General features: G+C 36.9%; 1 protein-coding gene across 2 annotated transcripts in view; it reads right to left on the reverse strand.

Moving 5' to 3' along the window:
• Positions 1–236: 236 nt before the first annotated feature.
• Positions 237–26,020, reverse strand: part of LRPPRC (leucine rich pentatricopeptide repeat containing) — an 87,279-nt gene continuing 61,495 nt past the window's right edge. For both annotated transcript variants that reach the window (XM_040058683.2, XM_040058684.1), the window contains exons 26-38: positions 25,755–25,823; positions 25,418–25,508; positions 22,978–23,120; positions 22,785–22,866; positions 18,805–18,925; positions 15,072–15,160; positions 11,646–11,850; positions 9,516–9,655; positions 9,239–9,354; positions 6,387–6,461; positions 4,763–4,847; positions 2,040–2,182; positions 237–731 (exon numbers count right to left, since the gene is read on the reverse strand). In XM_040058683.2, coding sequence (XP_039914617.1) covers positions 675–731; positions 2,040–2,182; positions 4,763–4,847; positions 6,387–6,461; positions 9,239–9,354; positions 9,516–9,655; positions 11,646–11,850; positions 15,072–15,160; positions 18,805–18,925; positions 22,785–22,866; positions 22,978–23,120; positions 25,418–25,508; positions 25,755–25,823 — 1,416 coding nt within the window. In that variant the 3' untranslated portion in view covers positions 237–674. The remainder of the gene's footprint in view (positions 732–2,039; positions 2,183–4,762; positions 4,848–6,386; positions 6,462–9,238; positions 9,355–9,515; positions 9,656–11,645; positions 11,851–15,071; positions 15,161–18,804; positions 18,926–22,784; positions 22,867–22,977; positions 23,121–25,417; positions 25,509–25,754; positions 25,824–26,020) is intronic.

Raw genomic sequence — 26,020 nt, forward strand, 5'->3', positions numbered from 1 at the left:
TACCCCTGCTAAGAATACACACTGCTTTGTTTAAAGGACATTTTTTTTTTCATGGCCATGGCGTTCTTGTATATGTAAAATTAACTGGACTAACAGTTATGAGGATGAATATATATATCTCCATTCTATATGATTACAACACACCAGGTTAGTGTAAAAGGCCAAAGTATTTTGTCTTTATGTATAATATCCAACACCCTCCCAAGATGCTTAACACAAGAAAGTACAATGAAGAAAAAACTTAAAAAATAACGTTTATTTTCTGTGTAGATACAGCTGAATCCTGAAGATGATGTTCTTCACCCTTGTATTTTCAACCCAAAGTACAGAGACCAGGCAAAGAACAAGGATTAGACAGTCTCCTTCAGTTGCAATTCTGTACCTCTCTAGCAACTTCCTTCATATACACATATCTGGCAAATCAACAGGGGCAAAGAAACAGTTGAGTTTGTAGCAGATCATACATAAAAATGGAAGTATCTCAGTGGGCGGCACCTTGATATTTCATTAGGACTTTTAACAGCATTTCTATTAATAAATGTTTCTATCAACTGCAGTTACAGCAAATTATGTTAATCACAGATTTAAATATTACACATAACATGCCTTTTAAAGTTTTATTGAATGTAGTACTTAAACAATTTCATAAACAACTAAATCATAAAATGGTCTGTTCATGATGCTTCCAATCTTCTATTCCTCCATTTTTCCACATAGAACTTGAATGTCTCCTATAAACAGAGTGGAATAAACAAGTTCAACCTTGTTTCAACTGAAAAGTTACTAATTCTGAACAAAGTCTTATGTCCTGACAAAATCTATTATTCTCTGTCATGCAAAACAAGATCTGTATTGAAGTCTGTATAATTATGAAAAATACCAGAGAGAGTGAATAAAAGAAAAAGGAAAACCTTGCCAAAAATGCATAATGAAGCTTCTATTACTAAATGCAATAATATAATCAATTTCATTTTTAAAATGAAAATACTTTTTAACTTCAATCTGCAATTGTGTCAAAAAAATTGAAACGCTTTTAAAGACCAAGCTGCATTAGAGAAAAATTGAAGAGGGAAATCAGAAAATGAATCATCCCAGCGACTTGGAAAAAACCACTCTTATGTTCACTAGCTACATATAAGAAACAGACATTCTAATTCTTAAATTTACAGTCCAAATAAAAATTCAGATGATAAACTATGTAAAGCTGCAGAAAAAAACCCACCATAGCTGTTGAAAGGCTAAACCAAATACTTTGTGCCAAAATTTTCTCCAATTCTTTACAAAATAGAAAAGAAAATCACATTTATCATGAAGCAATATAGAGAAACAGTATATAGCCAGTCTTCACAGAATTACAGAACTTTTTTTTTGAGAATATAAAAAGTGATGAGAAAAAAGCAATAAAAGGTTTGCTTAGAGAATGGAAAATATAATTTATTCAAAATCTGCCTAGCACAAATGGTACTAGTAGACTATTAAGTCAAAGGAATGATGCAAAACTATTTGCAGTCTTCACAGATTTAATATCATGCTGCTTGTCACTCTCAAGTAACATGTATTTGCACAGTCGCACAGGTATCTTGGCAGGGCAGCTAGAAGCAAAGCTGCAACAGAAAAATAATTCCTACAGTTCTAAAATTCCACGCTACTAGCACAGCAACTTACACTAGACACAAAAAACTAATTAATGAGAACTAGAAGCCATTAACTGTTACTGAAGCACACATTCTACAAGCCTTTTCAAGTCCAATTGCTCAGATAAATGCCCCAAGGAGATTTGATAAAGGTACACCTGTAGATGAGTGCCTGATAAGGAAGAGTTGGCTTAAATATTGTAAGCCTCAAGAGGTTTTATTTCCTAAAGTCAAATCCAATACAAAATTACCACAGCTCCCACAACACCCAGGACTTCATACATTACCTCCTTTGAAGAGTCTCTGCAGAGACTTGGTCCCTACGTAATTACTCATGCAATTGGTTTTATTAACATTGAACATACACAACTCCACTGATCTATTTCTTAATTAGGAAATACTCACAGGGGGTTCAGTGAAAGGGACAGGCTCTCCTACTTTCTTCAGGAAAGTTGCTAAAGATTTCAAAGAGATCTCGTGCAGCTCTATATTCTTCGCTTTTGTTTCCTCGTACGTAGCCTTTACAGAAGCAACGTCCCCGTCCAATTCTGAGGAAAAAAGCAGAACCCAAAAAAATCTCAGTGGTTACTTGTTTCTCTTTCCACCTGTTTCCACTCATGCTTAACCATCGACTGCTGCTCAGACATTTGCTTGAGAAGCACTGGGATGAAACGGAAGCGACCCCTGACAGTTTCACTGCTGTCCCCGGGGTCCTGGAAGCAGCACCACAGTCCCTAGCACCTTGTAAACATCAAGGAAGCCATCATGTCCAGTTCAATTCATTCTGTTGCCTGGGAGGGAGAACACAAACACCTGCAGTATGGGAGCTGTCTCAGGTTTTACTTGTTCACATTTGGAAACATCGTCTTCGAAAGCCACGGGAGCTATAAAAACAATGGTTCATAAAGAAAGAATAAAAGAGCTTTGTGCAGGAATGGATAGCCTGTGTCCCTTTCTCGTGAGAAAAAGCTTCCCACTCACATCTGGCAAGTGGCTGAGGCTCCTTCTTGAATGTGGGAGGCTACTGCAAAAACTTCATGAAATGACAGCTTAATGAAAGCGTAGAAATCGTTAACTTTCTACAACTTGAAAATAGATTTATTATGGGAAACACCAACAAAAAGAGCTAAGACTTAGATTGCATTTAACGGACCACACAATCGGGATTTTACGTATCTCTTTTTTTCTGAAAGGTATACAGCAAAGGATGGTGCATCTCACCAGACTAAAGGAAAGCTAGTCCTGGCAGTGGATCCCATCTCAGGAGTAAAGGTCCTTTTATTTGTTCCTGATGGACGCCTGACAGTTGATCAAACTTCTTTCAGCTCTGATCTATATTCTACTGTATCTTTGCTAAAAACAATTATCATTTTATTTGCCCATTTTTTTTTTTAAATTAGAAACAGTGACCAGCTGTGGTAATAACAGTACTCTGCCACGTTTCATAGCCTTTTCTAATTAAAAATAACAAGGGCCTGAAAGGAGAATAATTTGTTCTCTCAAAAATTATGCTAATACAAGGTTGGATTTGGCCCAAAACAAGAAATCGTGTTTGAAAGCTTATGAACTTTAAAATTACAAAAATACCCCAAAAAACAGAAAAACAACAACTTTGATTTAAAAGATCTTATTTCTACCCCACATGGCTAGAGTACAATCTCAGCCTTCTCATTTTCAGTTGTGCTAAATGTTTTGCTGATGATCCCTTTAACAGTCAAATGATCAATGTCTCATAAAGGTAAGATGCTTGCACAGAATAACCTGGGAAGAGCTTTTAAAATTCTTCATGCTTGTACTGAAAGTGTCCTCTAGAACCTGCTAGGAGCCAGGTACATCTCTGCCTGAAGGGAGCGCAGCAAGCATCTGCCCATCCAGAGTATATAGCTTCATGTGCTCAAATTCCCTCTTAACCACTGTTCTAGGTATAGTGGGGCAAGTGATTGATTCTCTGCAACCTCTTTGTGAAACTGCTATGCCATCATGTAGTTAGGAAGGAGAGTGAAAAACTTCGTTCACTTACAGAATTTTACAGAGGTAAAAGCAGAAGAGGATTAATGACAGCATAAAGGAGCAAGTACAGTGCTGGTGAGAAAAGGGCCATTTTTTGTTTTATAAAAACATGTTTAAAAACTTACCCTGCTGTGAACCTGAACCTGCCTGTTACAGGGCTAAACAATTTTTGGTAGTGATCGCTCTTTGCCATGTTACTAAGCAAGCAAATTTTCTAAGTTAGGTAACACATCATAGGACTTCTATGACTTGATTCAAATATGTAAGTTTGCATTCCTTTAACACCTTATCTTAGACTTGTGTTTGAAGTATTTTACCTATTATTCCTATTTATCTCCTCTGTGATAGACTGGTGCACAGGGGCTTCCATCCTTGTACTCTTTTGCTTGTAACACGTGTGAAAAGGTTTTACTCCCTGTAATAAAACTGGAGGACACAAGGCAAAGGACTCTACAGCACAGCGATGCAGGTTTACAACTGAGTGTTGCCATAGGAGCTGGATGTCCTGGTTTTCCAAGAGCGAGTCTTGCAAATAAACATACTTAAACAAAAAACTTGACTTTTTTAGAGGTGCTCTCCTCCGACTCCAGCTATAAAGAGAACTGATGAGTACTTCAACTACTTATGTAAATTCAAATGAAGGCATCTGGAATATTAATTCTAGCTACATTACAAGATGCATAAATAATTTACAATAGTAACAATAAGATAGTTTCACATTACCGATAGAACAAATCACGGAGAATTTTGAAACACACACATACACAAAAGGGACCAATATTACTACATGCCTTGGGGGGAAAAAAAAGCTAAATTCATTTTACAAGCCATTCATTTCTACAGCATTTTTCCCCATGGGCTAGGATGGATTCTTTCCTATTCCATGAAGCCCCTACTTTAGGTTTTTAGTAAAGGATTCACAGCTTGTTTTAGCTGGTTTCTCTTCTGTCCTAAGAGCTAGGACAGCATACAGACCCAACAGACTGAAACAAGAAAAAGCTCAGATAACCCCTGCACCTCTTTATGACTCGAACTGTAAAGCAAGTGAGGGCTTGTATGACCTGTCTGAATGTCTCCAGAGTTCTTACTGAAACACTGTTCCAAGGAGAATTGCTTACCATAACATCTCAAGAGGTACCGGTACACCACTGCTGGATCGAGATGCTCAGGGATCAGTTCTAGAAGTGCCTCAATCCTCTTTGCCTGTGAGATTTAATGCACAGACAAAAAGAGCATGAACTTGAAATCTTAAAGAACAAAATAAAGTCACCACATTCAGAACAGTGACTGCACATTTCTCAAGTGAAATGAACTGTGCTGGTAACAAAGAATGGATTGTGTGACTCAAAGTATATACAATACTTTCCATCCCCAAATTTATCAGATATTAAATAGTAAAAGAAATGAAGCACAAAACGCGATTAATGTAATAAGGGTCTAAAATCCATACTCAAAGTCCTAAATGTTAGTGTCTTCTTTTATTTTTTATTTTTTTCCCAGTTAAGCAATTAATGTATCAATGAGAATATGGCAGGATTTCAACCAATTTAGGAAAAGAGCAAAAACACTCAGCAGCATCCTTCAATGACCTAGAGGTCAATGGTAGCTATGATCAATGCTTAAAAGGAGTCAGATCACTAACTAATGTGCTTAGATTTGGAACCTCCTTTCCTCAGCCTCTGATTGCGTTTTCAAATCTTCTCAGGTTTTAAATTAAAAGCAGCTTATTGAAATTAAGAACATCTTTATCACACATTATCAACTTTGATGTGTTAGTAAAATTTCAGCTTGATGAGCTGGGAAACTTCAACGTTTTTAGTTCCTTCTTACAGACACCAAATAATAGTGTTTAGCACATCATATTTATCATCATCACTTCAACAGAAGAACTTTAAATCTATTAGTATTTAATGGCAATTTCCACAAAACATAAATGTGCATTTGGCTCCTTTGAAAAAAATATTTATTCTAGTTTGTGTACTAGATGTCTCCTGATGTTGCTCCTCTACGAAAGAGGAATGCATATGGTTTTGCTTGGGTGTGTATTTGAGGGGTTTTTTTGGTTGCTGTTGTTCCATGTTGGGTTTAAGGGGTGGGGGGTGTTCGATTTTTTTAGTGTGCACTAAGGCTTTTTTGCTTGCGTTGGCGTTTTTTGGTTGGCCTTTGGATTTGTGTTTTATTTGTTCGGAGGTTTTTTGTTTACTTCAAGGGGGCCATAGGAGGAGGGAGGGATAGGAGTAGAGCAAGCATATAAAGCCTTTCAAATTAAAAAGCCAGCAATCTAAACAGATGCTCCAACTAGATACATGTCCAAACCACCGGAACAAGTAATATGAAATGTGTCTTTCAATGTAAACATGGAGGCAATTTTATGATCAGAGAGAGGCTGAGCTTTTAACTTGCATTTGTATTCATACAATGCAGCCAATAAAATAAGGACTTTCAGGCTGTGATACTGTGCAGTAAAACCTTCTGAGCACAGCGTTTGTAGGCTATACAGTGTAACGTGGAAAATGCAGGAAATAACTGAAACAATAGAAAAATATTAAGTACCCCCTCCTTTCCGTCATGCTCCATAATGTAAGCTGCTCTTTAAATATAACCAGCCCTGCAAATTCACCTCCCCACTCCCCAAGAAACCCAGGAAAGCTGTCAACTGTGAAGTTCAAAACACTTTAAGAAAGGTTGATGAAATAGTATTTAGTGACATATAAAATTGTATACATGAAAACAATACCGTACCTGTCCAGCTTTAGATGCCGATCTAGCCATAAAACGCCCTAAAGTTCTCTTCTCCTGAGCTATTGCATCCCACCTCTGAAGACAAAGAAATGATTAATGTAGTAGACACAGGTAGGTTACTGATAGACAAAATTACTAAGGTGAAAATTTCCAATTACAGATGCTTAAAACAATATATGAACATATTACCTATTTACAAGGTAAATAATTGAGTATTAGTTTGACAAGAAAACAAAAAAAACAACCACAAACCAAGTTCATTTCATGCACCTTTTTGGTAAACATTTTTAAAATGGTAGGTATAAAGTTTGTTTAAAACAATAGGGGAAAGAATTAAACTAATACTTCCATATACCACAAAAACGAGGTTTAGGACTGCAAAAGAATGAAAAAGAGAAACACTATTCCTCTCCAATTATACTGCCAAGCATTCACAAGTGAGCTAGGGATCATAAGGTTAATTATACATTTAATAAGGTGTCAGGGAGATAACTGCTCATTTCTTTATAAAAATTAAAATGTACAAAGCAAGTTCTCTTTAAAGTATAATTACCTACACTTATGCATACAAAGGACTGATTTCAATCTCTCTATTTTATAAAAGGCTTTAACTGCAATAGACAGGGTTTGAGAGAGAGAAGTTGAACTTAGAAAAGTTTGAGACAGACCAGATAAAAATCAAAAAAATCTATCTTACGTTAGAAACAAGGACAAAATAAAATATACAAGACAATATTTAGTGCATGTTCCTCGAAGATGTCAGTCTTAAAGCTCTTAACAATGCACAGTGTGGTTTTTTCATCAGCTGCATATCACTATCAAAATGCACAGGAACAAAAGAACACTGTGCATATGGAAACACATACCTTGAATTTTCTATATTCAACCAGTATTGTGGACGTATGCTAACAAGAAATTCTGGGTTATGCTATGATGCGTATTCTGTATAAGTAATATGGTTTACAAGCTCTTTAAGGTCCATGTGGAAAGGTTCATTCCTTCAGGCAAACAGACAAGAAGTGGCTTTGTGGTGCTAAACAGGGCCAAAGCACTGATGAGAGAAACTTGTAATATTTTATTACCAGTTCTAGATGTTCTCACCTACTGCCAGTAACTGCTCTGAGAGGAAAGAGTCTAGTTTGAGAAACGTTATCCAAGTTATCCTCCCTTTCATGCTGAAATAGCAAATCCCTTCTGACTCTCATCAGTAAAAGCATTCTCCCTCCAGACAGTAGCAGACACTACTGCTGTTTCAGAAACTTTTAAATAAATAGACACTTAGATGCATTTCTGAAAGCAAGGAGTCTCCATGTATATACTAATATTTTAGATTACAAGCAAAATAATTCATTTAGATTGCCATATACTTCCCAAAATATTACAATGGAGAGTGATTATTCCTATCTTCCAGTTAGTGGATTCCTATTAGTGGAATACTTGATCCACATATCAGTCACAAGTGTTGTATACAGCTCAAAGTTTTTCCTGAGCCATAAAACCCTCTATTTTTTTCCTAGACACAGAAGATCCGACTCAAGCTTACCTGTAAATACCCACTAACAGCAAGATATTTCAAAACTGTCTTTTAAGATACAATGTATACAATGTTATTTCAAGTATGCTACAGAGCCACGAATTTCATTCGAACAGTTGGATGCTGTTGTAACAAGTTTCAGGAATATATGGATATTTTTCCATGTTCTGGAAAATTTTAGCAGTACTACGATTTTACTTACATATGAAAAAACCGTACCCAATTTTCATTTACTCATTCCATGTCAATCAAAAAACAATCAACAAATCAGGAAGAGTGAAATAACTTGAGAATTTTTTTTTTTTTTTTTTTTTCATTTGGATGTTTCAAACTATACATAGCAAGAGGGTTTTATGGCAAAATTGTATTCTCCTTTTCATTTAATATTCAGATGACCACTTAGGCAAAGCAGCACTCAAAGTAAGGGAATTACAAGTAATACACCTCACGCTGCAGCAGAAGTAACCAAACAGCTTTGTTGGTATTGTCTTGGAATATCATAAAATATCCCATGGATGAAGCAGGGCTTTTTCTTTAACAGTTTATAATACTTAGGAAGTGGTAAATGAGTAGCATGCACTATCAGGAGATGATAAGAGGCCCTGATTTGAGGCAGGAGCCTATGCACACGTCAGTCTGACTGCTGGACTGTCACCTGCTTGGATGAGCCTCCTGACAGAGCCCGTTTCCAAGCACCCACAGCTCATCCCATCTCTTGCTTGGCTTGTCTTTAGCTCTGCCCAAATGGCACAAAATGCAGCTGTCTCAATTCCTAACTCAGCTCAGACTGACCCAAAGACCAACACTTGGGTTTTAATGCATCTGTGACACTCAAATAGAAAGCAAATTCAGCTCTTAATAAACCATGAATACATTATATACAATATTACGGCAACCAAGTCGAGGCAAGTCCATGACAAGCAATCATTGCCTGCTTCTGTTCTGCAAACTGTACAGCTGTAAGATACAATGTTCACAGCATTTAAGAAATTAGGTGAGAAGTTGCAAGGAAACGGTTGGCAAGAAACAACTGACATCTAACAGAGAACTTGGAGAAAAATATTTGCAATATACAAATACTTCCTTTATTTCCTTCAGTTTATGGAAGACAAAAAATGCCCCTGACTCTGGCACACACTACTGTTCTCAGTACTAGAGCAGGAGCTCATGGTTTAGTCTAAAGTGTGCACTGCTACTCACACTGTAATTCAAATGCATCCCTGTAGCAGCCTATGCTGCACAACAGCTCTTTCTGACAATTTCTCAGTTAACCTTTGAAGAGCTCTAAGCATTTCTGTACCTCTTGTTATGTCATTACCTGTATCAACGATCTGGCATCATCCACTCTGTCTGCACTGATGTACTGAAGGAAGAGATCTGTGACAGGTCTGTAAATTCCAAACTGACTGGCCAGTTGTTCTGCCATCGCGCTAACTGCAAAATGATGGGGACACAAGGAAAACCTTTGAGTGAAAAGCTGCTTTTGTAAACTTCACAGGCATGATTTCTGCTGACTGAGCAGTTTTATGTGTAATAGCTCTTTCATAACACCTCTGTCGAGTCAGAATATTTAAATATCATCGCAATTAACTTACATTTTTCCAAAGCTGGTTCTAATCCTTCCTCAGACACCCTTCTTAACAAATAGGAAATACTTCTGACAGCTTGATCAGGATTCTGTGCACCAGAGATAAGCAGAGGCTCAATGTATTTCACAGCAGCATCAAGGTCATTGCTAGAAAAAGAGATTGAACTGGCTCAGTTTCTGAAATCAAGATTTCTAAACCTAAAGAAGCAATTACAATAAAGTTTTTGTTTTCTACATCAATCTTATATTAACTAGTAATAGCTGATGAAAAAACATTGACTAAAACAATTTTATTCACTCAGATATTGTAAAAGTGAAACAATTCACGACTGAATGAATAAATCAATTAATAAATAATTTTAGTGGCCTTTGACCTGTACAAAGTTGAGGCATTTTGGACACTCTTTCTTCCTCATTAAGAAAGAAGAGTTCAGCTTGCTTCTTTAGAAAAATGCACCTTGCAAATCCAGAAGGCAAAATCTAAACGTTAACAGAGGGTATCTGAATAATTAACACATGCAGCTTAAGTACTTTTATGCAATGTAATTAATTATTTACCTGATTTTTCCCATGCCTGCCTTTTTGGATGCAAAAGACAATACTAAATGTCATTTGGTCATTATATCTAAATGCTTTTAATCTTAAAGCTTAAATACAGCAAATTCTAATAAAATAATGCAAGAAGTATTCACCCAACTGTAAACTCTACTTTCAGCGTCCTAAAAAGTTCAAATGACAACATCTCTTACCAGTCCACCTAATTAAATTGAAAAAGAAAACTGAGCACAATGAATGCTTTTAGGTGAAGCAGCAATGCAGTACGTGGGAAAGCTACGAAAAATGCCTTGAAAACCGAATCAGAAACATGGATTTACCAATAAAGGAACATTGCATTGGGAATATCTGCAAGAAGCTGGTTTTCAGAGTTATAAAGGTACGGATTGCAAGGTATTTAAGAGCATACAGGGTGTGTATTTACACTGCTCAGCCTTTTCATACATCTTTAGTTTTGGCAGGGAAGAAGTTGATGCTCTACTTGCATACAACAATTTTATTTTTGTCACCAATCTCCATCATAAGAACACAGCCTGACTTTGCAACACTTTTATGACGTGGCAATATAGGAAAAACTGCAGCTTGTAAGAAATAATGAAGCGTCTCTCCCTTCTGAAGCATTTCATTTCCATACAAGTTCATGCACTCGAACCGTGTGCCAAGGACCACTCAGGTTTGCTCCCTGGGCCCGGCATGCCTGAGGCCATCAGGAATCTCTCATGGACTACAGAGTTCTACAGCTTTCCTGCCAATCAAGCACAGGAGGCCCACCCAACAAAACTAGCTGGAAATGAAATAATAGAATATGCAGGATTCCTGAAGATTGGTTCCTGCAAAGTGTATTTGAGACGCTGACCTTGCCCTTTCTCCTCCAGGTGCTTCCCCATGCAGCTTTACACAGAGGATAAACCAGCACAGTACTGATGTGTCAACTAAACCAGAAATGCACGCAGAGCACAATACTGAATTAAACAGATGAATCACAGGATACTTGTGGGGGGATCCTGGAAGTGTGGGGATAATTATAATAACTCAACTGTGGCCTAAAGCATCAGCTAAACTTTTATAATTCTTACCAAAAAAAACCTCAAGAAAAGACCACACTCCACAGATACACATCTGGCTTTCACATTTTGATGGTAAAGACAATAATAGTTCAACTGCTGGAACAGGTAGTAGATTTTTGTTTCCAAACAAAACAAAACAACAAAATCAAAAACACACAAAATCTCTGGGTGATAAGTTTGATGAAGTAATTCCATTTTACCTTCAGATTTCATAGAGCTTTTGATGTAACACCAAGGAAACACTTTACATGCACATTGGAACAAAAGTATCAAAGCTAAATTACAGCACCAAAGAAGACCTTAATGCTTGAGAGTTACTATCCCTGTATTTCATTAAAGTTTCAACCCCAAGTTTCTTTGGGAGACAATACCAGAACAGAAATGCACACTATACTCAACTAGAATTTTAACATCTGGGATGCTGTAAAAATGAAAACAGAATGAAATGGATAATGCAAGAGATCTCCCAGCGCTCTGCAGAAAAGAACTAAATACATAGTCCCAGAAATACTTACCTTTTAGTATGAGCAAATGCAATTGCATTAGGTATTAGGGAACTAGATAAACCAAGTGATTTTGTGACGTCTCCCAGGATGTTTTCAAGCACTTGCAGGTTCTTTACATCTCCTTTATCTGCCAGGGCCTCAATGAGAGCAGTAACTGCTCGTCTACTAGGCAACACACCACTGTCAAGCACTCCTTTTAAAACAGCCAAGGCATCTAACAATGGTAAAGAAATAAGGGAAACAGAAATCAGACTTTGGTTCAGAAAGCACCCTGCTGCTGGTATCATTAATCCTACCCTTTAAAAAATACGTACAGAAAACAAATTCTTTAAGCCCTGTAATCACTATAGTGAATTCTAACTTGATTATATATACACATTATATATACAACTTTCAATCATAATTTAGGTTGAAAGGCCGTAATATCTCATAATACGAAGCTACTTTCAACATTGAAATAATTTGTTTGTAACCAGCTCAAGGAAAGCAGGTGTGTCATAAATATCCTCTTATGATTTTAAAGTCCTGACTCTTTTCTACTCCAAACTGCAATCAATTTTCTTTACTAAAACTCAAAAATGTCATATATTTAGGAATAAATACAGCTTAAAAATGTAGTTCATGATAGAAACTGCTGAAGTATAATACTGAGATTTCTCTTTTTAAGTGTCCACAAAAGCTTTGTTCCCCAAAAATTAATCTATAAATAGAGCTGTGGGACACAAGTCTCCTTGCAAGAACAAAAACTGAGAACTCAACCCTTAGCTCAGGAACTCCTAAGATTATAGCAATTACATATCTTAGAAACACACAAGGTCAATCTCCCGTCCATCTGCCACAAATTCCCCAAACCCACAGCTGATGAAGTCACCCTTGTTTCTCCAAGGAGAATTCTTGTCAATTTATGTTATCCATGAGCAAACACACACAGAAAGACGTGCCCCTCTGGTAAAAATCTCTTATTCCTTACCAGCACAGGCAGGATTAATCACAGATGATAATTATAATACCAAGGGATAACACTTCCAGCAATAATTTACACCCACATGAACTCCACGGCATTGCCATTCCAATTCAATATGCAGGTACTGCAGAAGCCAAGTATTATTCTTTACTTGACACAAAGCAAAAACATCCTATATGCTTAGCCTTCCTTCATAGGACTTTTTTTTTTCTGCCCTACATTCTTCTTTTTAGGGGAAAAAAAAAAAAAAAAAAAGGAGCAATACATGGTGGGGCAAGATTCACAACATTTAAAAAGCAATCTCAGAACACATGCCAAGTTCCAATTCTCTCCTAACTGGGTGTGGACCTCCCTCCAGCACAGAGTACAACCAGCCTTCTCAGGAACAAGGCCAGAGAAAGATCTGAAAGCTGCATATGTGCAGCGCTACTGCAAGAAGTTAGGTACTTGGTAGCATAGTGGATAATTCTGCAGGTAACTACATGCATGCGAAAGCCAACTATGCATCTTTCAAAAATGCTCTCCTGTAAACTCTGCAAATTTCCTAGCATGAAGCCCAAGTTCTGACTCTTTAAAGTAACCTGGTTTTTACCAAGCTCTTGCTAGAAGATACTAGAGCTCTTAGGACTAAGGGGCCTCCATAAAACCTTTGAACTGTACCACGTTACACAGCAAAGAAGGCTGATGAACTAAACAATGTATGTAAGTGGTCAAGCAAGCAGGTTTTACACAAGTGAAAGCCATCACAGGATGTAGGTCAAATGGAGCTCACCAACAAAACACTACAAAAACACCATGCCTAGAAATGTTCTGGGTAATCTGTGAGCCATAGAACATGACCAGTATGGCCAAAATACTTAATAGCTTGCATTTTCAAGGCTTCACTTAGACAAAGACACGTAGTATCTCTCAAATTAAAACAGAAACAAGGATTAAGTCTGACTATTCAATAAGATTGTCAGCTAAAGCTTGCTTATCAAGATAAAATATGATTTTGCAAAGTAATGTGATTCCACAGACTTGAGAAACTTTGCATTGTGCAAAAATGAAGATTTTGAGTACAGCAAGGAAGGGAGTTGATGTCATAGAGAATTTTGTATGCTGGCTAAAAAATTCCCATATAGTTAGTGCAATAGACAGGTAGGATATAGAAACATCACTGAAGAAGGGGAGAATTTTGTTGTGCAGTATTCAGGAAGAACTGCTAAAATTCATGGCATATTGGAGAAGAAAACAGAGGAGATTCATTAGAATAAAATCAGACAGGAAAGTCAGGTGAAGGCCTTGAAAGCTGCAAAAAAAGATCTGCCAAGAGCCAAAGGAGCAATGGCATTCACCAGAAATACTTCAGTGGATGGCACCTGCCAATGACGTGAAACTGGAGACTGAATGAGGAAGACAAGTTTATCAGCCACAGGAAAAAAAAGAGTAAAAGTGAGAAGAAGTATCTAAATGCTCATTTTGAGCATTTTAATGTAGCTGATGTTACATGGGTATGGGTTATTAGCACATTCCATCATTAGCATGATGGAATGAAATAAAACCTAATGATGGCACAATCAAAAATGGATTTTCCGGTAGGCCTTATAAACCCAACTCAAATAATACACTGAATTGGTACATAGTTGATTTAATGCCTAAAGGTGCTGACAGAAATACGTATCAACACTGTACTTCGCCTTGCAAGGAGATAAAAGACATTGCCCTGCATGTACAACTACCTGCATGCAGAGTTTTCCTCTCTCACAAGAGTTCTAGAGCCCAACTAAATAAGTAAGATGCAACACTGTGGAGCCGATCTCTAGGCTGCAAAGCAACCAGTGCTGAGGACTAAAACAAAACAACCATCTTGTTGGGTACCCTTTCGTACCACCATTTTCTTCACTATCATCATCGTTACATTAAAAAGAAAACCAAACGGAGTTATTTTGTTACTGTTGGTATTGAGAACTATTAAAAAGTATTTGATTAAGTTTTTAAATCAATATTATAATCATTTAGTTCACAATCATGCGCATTTAACAGTCAATTTAACTCATCTGGTATCTCACACAACCAACACAATACGCAAGAAACAACTGCTGGGAATTGTTTCAGATGCTCTAAAGTATGTTAATTTCCAAAGCAAAATGACTTGTGCTGTGAATTTTAACGCACTTGAAAGCCTGTACTTTCTCTCGTTCTGGAGCACAAATTTTGCATGTCTGAAGAGCTGTGATTCATCTTAAGAAAACCCATCTTGTGTTAAATGGAATGGAAACTGGACTAAGTGGTCAAATGACAAGTACATTCATATTCAAGCTGTATTATAAATGCATGTACAGTAATTTACGTCTCTCAGCTACCACAAAAGGCTCTTGATAAGCAGGTAATTTGCTAAATGGACTCCTTTATCCAAGTATTCGAAGGGCGTTACAAGAAAAATCTGCAGAGGCATTAATGTGACGTAAAGGTCAAGCATTGTGACATACCTTTCAAATAATCCCGCCTAACTTGCGATATGATGAGGAGGCTGCTGGCAGCACTGTTCAGTGTGAAGCCCTTGATGTGGGTCTCAGCACTAAAAGAAGCAGACATTTAGAAAGGAATTACTGACATGCTTCTGATACGATAATAAATGGTTGAGCACCAAGGTGAAATTATAAAAACTACTGTTCGTATGTTAAAAATATTGCTGCAAAATATCGACCTGGAGACAGCTTTTGTGTTATCCTGTCAATGGTTATAGAAGGATAATTTTTTTTTGCATTCTGACAGATGACAAAGTTGGAAGTGAGCAACAAAAGAAACAAAGTACAAGATTTTTTTTAAACAATCGGTTCAGATTCTTGAATGCTGACATATGAGATGACTAAAATAACTGCATGCCCTGCATTGTTCTGTTGTATCCTAAGCTGGATACTTTTTCTTCTTTTTTCAATAGTCACCATAATTATAAAATATAAAACTATTCTTTCAGCAATAAAAAATGAAACATTTATTTTCAGCACTGTATATTTTAAACATAAACTAAAGCATATTATGAACTAACACCGTATCATTTGGTTGATTAATTTTCAAATTTCTGTCATCTAAATGTATACAGGTTTTAAAGTGAACATCCTACATTTGCTGCCTTAGCCACATTAAGATTGTATTTCGCTTATCAATTCCTTGTCTCCCGTAACACAAAACTTCACGTACGTACAGCAAAGACAGCCTTTACTTTAGTAACCCTGCTAACGCTTTTCTAACGCTCTGGAAATTAGTCAAGAGAGACTAATTGATCCACAATCACATTGGTCTTATACTACAAAATGTTCAAAATGTTCCTGCTCCTAAATGACACGGAGCCAAGCCCCATTTTTAATCTATAAGGATAACTTTACAAATGTTCATTTCTAGATTACAAAATCTCTACAGAGCAAAGGGGGGCATTGCCATTTACCATATCAGCAATCAAGATAAACCTCACTGATCATCTTGTGGCAAACAACTGAGCAGCCTACCTACTTGAACTTAGAGGCTGAGCGGATTGGGAGGTAAGCAGGGTCATTGCTAAATTGTTCTCCTCAATCCCAAGAAAATCCTTCACATTGCACACAATATGACTATCCTCTCAGTCACTTTCAGCCTTCCAGGCTCACAAATGCAGTCACTGGACTCGGGATTTTCTTACTCTCCCAACCAATCCCCTTAATCCCTGCCTAAGCACCCACTGCTCAGTTCTGCCTTTTTTTTTTTTTCCCTTTGTCCCATCTGTCAAAGCCCTTAAGTCAACAATTCATGCATGAGACTGTAAATTACATGTAACAAAGGATTTACTTTCTCCAATCTTGCAATCTTTAGTGTGATTAAATAGATGTTAGCTACTATTACAGAACTAATCCATCATTCCAGTACTCCTAAATTTCTATTTAAAACTTCTTGGACTAAATGCAGTAAATATTCCTCAAAACAGTTTGAGAATGTGAAAGCAACTACACTTGGGTTGACCAATGGATCAGTAATGCTCTGGGATGTGTGGTGTTTCTTTCAAAGGCAGTGTAGGAGTGTTATTTGCTTCCCCCACATCGCTTTCTCATGGAAGTTTTTCAGTTCTCGGGCCATTTTGAAGTTATTGAATGTTTTTAAATTACAAAAAAAGTAGTTATTTTGTTGCCTATGCTAATGTGCAGGGTAAGACTATCTACATATTATTTACCTTCCAAATTTGGCTTCAAACAGTAAAATGAGTAATATGCATCTAAAGGAAGGTTCCTGTATATTATGAAAATATTAGAAGCTGCAACAAGTTTCAGGCCACTGCACACATTTAGGCTTTGTAGGAGTAATCTCTTTTTAGTATGAGGCTGGAAAAATTCTGAAGCATACAGAAATGTGTGCTAAACACACAGATTTCTTAGTCCTCAATCACAGGCACACACACAATCACTTTCTCTATTTCAGTGAATTACTTAGAAGCTTTTAAAAATGCTTAATATAAGCATAATGTTGTTACTAGAAAAAAAAGCTACACAGATACACCCTGAACACGACCAATATGAGGCATTTTCTGTCTTGATGCAACAGTAGGCTGTTAGAAGCTTCTCAGATTGTCATTATTTGGCATTTCTATGCTACGAGATGGAGTAGGAGAGTTGTGAAAAGCACCAGGGTTGCGATCATAGCTGGCTTTGACCAGTAACCAAGAAGAAAATCTCTTATAAAATCCTATTACTTTACTCCTAAACATCTCAAACTTCAGAGGCTTAACACATCTCAGTCTTTCAAATAATTTTTTTTCTTGAATTTTGAATTTACATACTACAACATTTATCTAAAGTGACAATCCTCAATCCTTGGAATACTAGGAACAAACCACCACCTTCTTTCTTCTCTTCCAACCTGAAAATTACTGCTGGTATTATGCACTACTTTGTGCATCTTCCTTTGAGCTGTAGAGCAGGGAAGCAGTTGATCCATGTACAAATCTTCAGTACAATTTCAGAAGGTTTCAAGCTTCTTCCCTGCAGAACTTTCTAATACACCTTTAGATACTAAAGTATTTTCTCTGAAACAAACTACCTACATTTTATCAATGTTCTTCATACTCCCTAAAACATCTCCCCTCCATGATCTATTTGCAAAGATTTATCAGTTACTTGCATTACACAAGGAGATCAATTTGATAAACTGATTTAGTTTCCCCCTGATGTAAGTCATATATCCTGCAGGCACAATTACTAATGTTAATTAATTAAAGCCCAGTTGCTGAGAGCTGTTTGAAAAAGCACTATCTGTTCTTATGAGTGCAGAATTCAAACACTTTTTCAATGAAAGACATTTCTCCAGTCTAAACACTTTTAAAGAAAACATTAAAATAATCAGTATCATCTTACACTAGACTGCTCCTGGACATCAGAAACTAAGTCTGCTCTAACAACTATTAGGTTTTTTTACAGTACTCTATGCATTCGGTAATTCACCTATAAGCACTTTCAAATCCACTGCTTTCAGTCAGTGAGCACACTTGATGACAACCACCAGTCTTGTTTTAGTTGAATAAATTGAAACCTAAATTCTAGCTCTCCTGAACTCTGCATTGACAAGTCACAACCCTTTAAAGCCTATAACCTGACCAGAACACACGTTACAGGCAATAATTAAAGCAAGTGCCATACCATACAACTCACTAAGGTTAATTCGATTCCTTTCCTTCTAATAATTTATGACAGCAGGTTGGATTTATTTCAGAAGTGTAAGAGTTGAATCTAAGGTTTATGGTCATCTCCTAGCCACTGGCATCACAGTCAAACGTACCATTTTGCATTTGGCAGGCAGCCAGCTGCCGGGGAGTGTGGGCAGGGTAAGACAGCAGCAGGGACAGGCATTCAGTGGAAGGCTCAGGGGCAGCTAAGTGAAGGAATCTTGTCTGTTTGGATATTGCTCTAAAGAGGAAAAGGCAGACTGCCAGAAGGGTAGACTTTCAGCTCTGATGCCAAGTACATTTGTTCAAAGTGTTATTTGAAATGAGTTATTAGCAATACCCGCTGTCACTCTAGTACCTTTTAAAAAATGTGGCATATCGTCCTCCGAAATGCTGCTGTATTTCTTACCACAGGTCCTAATCACTAGTCATGACCTGTTTTCCCATTAAAAGATAAGGACTCACCTGAAAATGATCCAGAAATTATTTAACCCCTCTCTCTGAGCCAATAAAAATCCCCCAAAGAAAAGCCTTACGTGCGTTTCACGTCGAGGGCTTCATCGAGACAATTCTGCGCTAACAACGCTTTTATCAGGATGTCACAGGAACGATTACAAGACTCATCCTTATGCATTTTCTTGAAAATATTGTAGGCCTCTAAAAAAGAGTAAGAAAGCCAAAAGGAAATGTCATACTGCAAGAAGCTTGATCACAGAAAGAAATCACCTATTCATCGAAAAAGGTCCATCTTTAATCTACGAATCTCTTGCTTACATCTTTAAGCCCGGAGCTGCGGATCACAGCTCGCTCAAAACCGCCTGTAAACAAACAATCAACGCACACTCGTGCAGGAGAGAAAGTTCGCTCCTGCTCTTCCTTTCTATGTGGCTGCTGCTTCAACATCAACACAGCTGGTTAGAAGGGGAAGACTCACGATTTTTAAAGCAACACCTAATTCTGGGGTATACAGTTACAGTCTCTGGTGCACGATCATAACAGCATTTAACAAATAATATAGGAGGCGATTCCAATATGGGGAGATCAAATTATTTGGCTACGACAAGATTTATACAAAACATACAATTTACAAATATACAGATATTTAGCGAGTAAACTACACTGCATTTGTTTGACTGATTAACAGTTTTATTTCATGCATTCACAATAACTGTCAGTGTATGAAAAGATGTTACCAAAAAGGGGGAAAAAATGATAAGCACAGTTTTCAGTCATTTATTTCTCTGAAACAAGATTATGCAGCTAGAACTGCCATCCACGCTGTAACATATGCTAGAAAGCTGTGCTAAGATCCACAAATGATCTTTTATACCTAAACAGCGATTGCATGTTTCTTTTAATGACTCATGAAGTAATCCCTTTGCTAATTCAAATCATAGCCACAATAACCTTTAAAACTTCTCAGAAACAGATGGACTATCACCACAAATTTCACAGCTAACCATTAAGCTTTTTTCTTCTACTTTGAAAGTAAAGGTGAAGTCAACTCATTTCAATCTTAATGTCATAAGAAGCATCACACTAATTGCACAGTGTGTTATGGAATTTTAATCAAAACTGTTGCTATGCCTTTCAGTCTGCATCTTAAACTTCTTCAGACAAAAAGTATACACAAAAACCTCCTGAAATGTAGGCACAGAAGTGGCTATGCATAAAATTTATTATGTACATCACACAGACTCCTACACCAAGTTAATACTTAGAATTACCATGGCCATTCATAATCTGTTTTGTATGCTTGAAACTTTGTTAAATATATATATGAACAGAGATAGAGGCTAACAGTATCTTAGTAAAAATTAAATTCACTTCTGTGCATTTGAGTTCCATGCATACAAGAGAGTCTGACATTACAAGAGTGACTGCACTGTCAACCAGGAGAGCAATGAAACAACGTAAGACGTAAGAAAGTCCTGAAATCCTCCACCACTTTTACTTAGAGGTCTGAAGTTAGTTTGGCCTGAAACAGTGTGATGAACTCTTGCCTGCTCAGATGCTGATCACCAGCATTCACAGCGTTCAAGTTTAAATTCAGTGCGAAGACATTTTTTCTTCCACAGCTCTGAAATCTGAGGTATCAGTAGACCAGTAACCACATTTAACAAGAACAACACCCCTCTGACTGGTGTAACCTGCTACAAGTGCAACTCATGATTTACAAAAATGTTGCTGACTGGTGATAGGTTTGTCTTTCTGCTCATAAATCTCTGCTTGAATTCTAGTTTTCTTAAGGCCAAGAATTCCTTATGTTTAGAGACTCCTACAAAAGCTCTGCTGTCTTCAGACTGAACTAGGATTTCACAGTGTTTAAATATTACTTCCATCAGTTGGGTACAGAAATGGACCTTGCCACTACTGGTCATTATGTCAGGTATATGTTACCATCAATTATCACAGTCCATAACATATAAGATCTCCTCTACAAGGAATTTATTTAATTTTCTCTCGTAATGACTACTTCAATGAAGAATTAAAAATATTTCTATCAATTTTGTTGTGTATGTCAGTCCTAACCTTGGAATGATCATCTATTCATATTTTTTTTTAACTTCATTTTGTATCTCTGCAAGAAGAATGTTTGAAGTATACCTAGATCAATCTTGAATTGAGACATATGCCTGATCAGGTATTATCAGCTTATTACTTCTTCAGATGGCATCTAAAATTATTAAAATATATTAGCATTCAAAAGAGAAATTTCTTGGTTTCAAAATCATATTGTGTGATACCAGCTATTTCAAGTAGAAAGATTTGTTAGAAAAGTGACAACTTGCCAAGAAAGTCTCAGCTCTCAAGACAGTCAAATCTGTTTCAGCAATTGTGACTGTTTGGGATATGTGTTACATGATCTCCTAGAGTCAAGTTCTCACACTGAGGAATCAAGACAAAGATGAAAATATGACTTTGCATAAATCAAGCACTCTGGAGAACAGATGATCAAAACGTGTCAGACTTGGTAAGTTCATTGAACAGTTACATAACTAGACTGAGTTCATCTTTTTCCTATCAAAAAGCTGCCCTATTACACTCACACCAAAATCACATGATACTGTTATACTAAAAAAGGTAACAACTTAGTGGTTTTAGGTTTTTTTAAGGCCAAGAGAACAGTTTTCCAAGAAGACAAATAGTTTTCCAACATAGCTGCAACAGTTTTCCCCTTCATTCCCAATAGCTCTAGACCTTCTCTCAAATACTGCACCTTTCATTAAAAGAATATGCAGAAGTGATTCACTGCAAAGTTCAATATCTGATATCATCACAGAAGTTATATTTTATAGTTTTGTTTTAAACCAGTCTCCCTGCAAAGCCTAAGGCATATTCATTTAGTTTCCTCCAGCTCTCCAGTTGATAATTTACGGTATCAATTGCACGGGACACTTTCCTAGTGAAAATGTCATGAAGTGCATCCCCTTGATTTTGTCTGATTTTCAACAAAAATATTTCTGCATTTCTCATTTTCTTATGATACCCAACAGTTACCAGCAGGAAGAATTTCCTGAAAACATAATGTTTGCCATAATACACAATTCTTAATTTTACATACATAACATGATATTGCACTCCCAGTATGCAGAATGTCCAGACTCAACTTTAGACTCCTAATCTAAACAAACTGAGTAACTCTAGATTGTAATTTCACTAACAATGTAAGTTAATGTCTGAATGACTGATACATTCTTCTTTTAAAAACCTCAGAGCTTAAAAATCTGTGTCCAACCCATAAAATATACTGATTACACTTGGAGAAGAAAATTACTAGGTGTCTTGCATATATAAATCTTCCTAATTCAGCAAAATTAATTTTTAAACCTATTGAATTCTATTTTCTATACAGCTTTCAAGTGAGGTACCTAGTTATTTACTATAGGATAAACGAATAAAATAAGTATTTCCAGAATATTCAAATACTCTGCACCTTGGAAAATACTAGAAATGAACCATCAGGGACCAAAGGCTCTCCCCGGTGGTGCAGAGCAATAGCACAAGAGGCAATGGGCAGAAACTGATGCGCAGGAGGTTCCACCTAAGCATGACTGTGCTCTGGCTGAACACTGGAACAGACTGCCCAGTGAGCTCGTGGAGCCTCATCACTGGAGATATCCAAGGATCCTGTTCCATGTACTGGAGGATGAGACTGCCTGAGCAAAAAGGCTGGAGCAGGTGACCCACCCTTCCAACCTGACACACTCCGGGACTCTGTGATGACTTCCCATTTGGTAAGGTCCAGGAAAGCTATTTCCTCTTCTGTCACCCTGCTTTGGGATGAGCTGGATAGGAATGGATTTCATTTCCAATGATTGAACACAGACTAAAACAAAGGAATGGCACTGAAATACACTCTGCTCTTCTGTGTACAAAAGCAAACATCCCTGCATAAATTAACTCTGTTTTTAAGAGAGACCAGAAAGTTTGCACAGAAGAGCTCTGCAGTTAATTGAAACCTTAAAATTAATGTGGAAGGGGGAAAAAACCCACAGTGGATTTCACAGTTTACCTTTTGCTTGATTTTTCTTGCAAAGCATCTGTATTTTCAGTTCTTCCCCAGAAGCAGTACTTCCGCTATCTTCAGACAAACTCTTTAAAAGAAATAAACATTTAAATTACTGTAATGCTATCTGTTAATTTTTTTTAGTAAAAGGAAATATATTCCTAAGTGTTGTTAGCTAGGAAAGTTAAACTCCACTTACCTTAGGTACCTCAAATGGAACAACCTGACCATTCTTCTTAAATATATTGGCAAGTAAAATCAGTGTTTTCTCACGAGGAACAATATTTTCTTCTTGAATTTTAGTCCAAATAGCTTCAGCCTTTCCCCAGTCTTTGTTGCCCTCTGAAACAAGATTAAAATCTTCAGATAAAAGCACATTTAGAACATAAATCCGTATCTAAGGTGATCCAAAATGATGTCTCTGGAAAATAATTCATCGGTTAATCATGTACTTCTGCTTCATCCGATCATCAATTTCAACTTTTAAACTATTTTAATACATACAGGATGTCAGAAAAAAACCCCCAAGGATTATATGAACTTTCAGATGAGAAGTCAGTTCAAAAGTAGTGGAGAAGTGATCATCCCAGCTCATCACTTCTATTGGTCTAGACTGTTAATTGAAATTTATATATGCATCACTGTACATAACTGCAAATAAATAGAAGCGTGGACTTAATGAAAGAAAAAATTAACTACCAGTTAACTACCTACAGCAGGTGGTTTCCTGTTGCCTTTACATTTTCTAGCTTTGCAGTCACCAATTGTGAAGGACTGGATGGATTCACAGACACTACTGATTTACACCCTGGTAAAAATGAGCTCTCTATTGAGAAGGATGTTTCTGCTTTAAACTGCTTTGGCATTTAATTCAAATCAGGTTTAGTTCTCCTACTATACATGCAAATCTTGTAAATTCTCCACTGACTCTGCAAGAGTCACAAGTGCAAAGGATGAAAGGTGACGTTTGAAAGCTACAGCAATGGAGTAGCTGAGAATGACCAAATCCTGGATCGGATTGTTCAGAAAGGCTCTCTGACCTCCACTGTTGGAGGCACCCAAACCTTTACTATACAAGGGTATGCTATGATCTGATTTTGGAGCTATCCTAGCTCCATGGAACAGCCTAGGCTTAAACTCCTCAAGTTTTCTCCAGTATAAGGTATTCTGTGATAAGCAAACACCTTGCTTTCAAACTTTTTGATTGTTGCTTGGACTAGATGGTAGGTTCTTTTTTTATATGCCTAAAATAGATCTGAAGTTATGGCTTTGGTACACAACAGTCCTACTGTAGCTGTGCAAGGGGCAGCTTTGAGAGGTAATCTAAAATGGTTGAAAGCAGGATTGTGCATGGCTTTTGTCTTTCATGGTGACAGAAACCCATAAATGTTTTCCACTTCTTTGAATAGATGGAATTGGTTCTGTCTTCTGAATGAAGACTGAAGATTTTGCATGACAGAATTTGATGAATTGTATCTTCTTAGATTCTCTTCCTAACAGGCACACTGTCAGACTTAGTCACTGCCAGAGGTAAACAGGATGAGTGGAGAAATAGGAAGGTTCTCTCCCTGTTCAGACAAGATTGATTTTCAGGCCTATTTGATTTTTGATGGTGAACCAGTATGTGTAAAGCCAGAATTAGGTAACACTACAGTTTTCTTTGAAGCTTTCCAAGGCTTCAGGAAATGAAAAGCAGCAACATCCTCATGGAGTCTCCAGTCATTTTTGTTGTGCAAGTACTCATGTCTTCTCCTGCTGTAGCTACGTGCAGTGGGGAAGAGGCCTGCATCAACAGTCCTACCCAACCAAAAATATACGTGGAGAATGGCCTAGAATTGCTTCAACTCAAAAGCAAATTTTCCAGATATATCCAACTCCTGTAATGGCTCAAAAATATATAGATATATATACATACATTACCAAAGTACACAGAAATCCCTGTAATGATTTATGTCCCAATTTACTGTTTAGTGCTCCATACCCAGTCTTAACACAATGGGTTTTTTTCCGTACTTTAAAATAAATCTCAAAATTTTTAATCTTTTATAACACTATGATACACTGGATAACAAACCCAATATGGACTGAAAAACACAGAAAATTAAAACTTCATAGATACAATCTATACTAAGTCTGTAGCACAGAAATTAACTTTCAGTTCTAAAAACTGTTTCATGGCCATAAATGATGCAAAAGTTAGGTTGTGCCTGGTGAAAATTAAGTAAATTAAGAAACTATATGCACCTTTCAGAACCAGATCAAATTACAAGAGACCCCTGATTTTTATCAGTTATGAAGATCACAGTTGAGCAGGTTTTCTTCTCTAAGCACATGGAAAGGCAAAACAGAATTAACTTTCAAATTATAGCACCAGACAATAGCATGAATTGGAAAACTTGTACGATGTAAGTCTACATATTCCATCCATCCATCAACACACACACACACTATACTAAGTGTTCAGGTGTCCAGATGAAAGAAAACCAAACCCCTGACTTCTCCTCCCCGCCAAGATGCCTCAGAAACCGTACCCAGACTACTTGCGTATCAAGATATAGCTTCTCTCCAGGGTTACATCCCATTTCCACGCACAAAGGAAAACAGATCACAAACACGAAAAAGGTCTCAAGCTCACTTACCACACAGTTCGAGCAGGTGGTAGTACATCTCATCTCTATCACATTCAAACAGATTTCGAGTTAATTCCACCAACTGTTCCAAAACTTCCATCTTCAAAAAGAAAGAACACAGTTATACCTCAGTCAAGCAATTATTTTCTATATATGTGCACATACATGCTGTGGGCATTCAGCTAAAATAGTATTTCTCTTTAAGTATAGACCAGCATTAAGTTCACCTCATCAACCTGTCACATGTCCTTTCACAAACATAAAAATGAAGCGAGAAAATACTTCAAAACAATTTTTCTTGGAATAAAATGACAGTTCCATAGAACACATCATATGAGTCACATACCTGTTTATCTAATATACACTTTTTTGCAAACCACTGCAATCTTCCAGAGTGTGCCCTCAAGCCAGGAGTCTGTAAAATATTTCCACGAGAAGAAATACGTTACTGCACATACAACATTCTAAGGGAATATGAACATAATACATAATAAAAGTTCATAGCTTTTGTTTGTTTAAATGAAACTACAAGCTCACAAATAATCATGATAAGTTGCATTTATGAGACAAAAATTGCTGTCCTCTTATTCAAGACATTCTCCTTTTTGGTTG

Source organism: Hirundo rustica, chromosome 3, assembly GCF_015227805.2.
Source record: "Hirundo rustica isolate bHirRus1 chromosome 3, bHirRus1.pri.v3, whole genome shotgun sequence".
Classification (NCBI taxonomy): domain Eukaryota; kingdom Metazoa; phylum Chordata; class Aves; order Passeriformes; family Hirundinidae; genus Hirundo; species Hirundo rustica.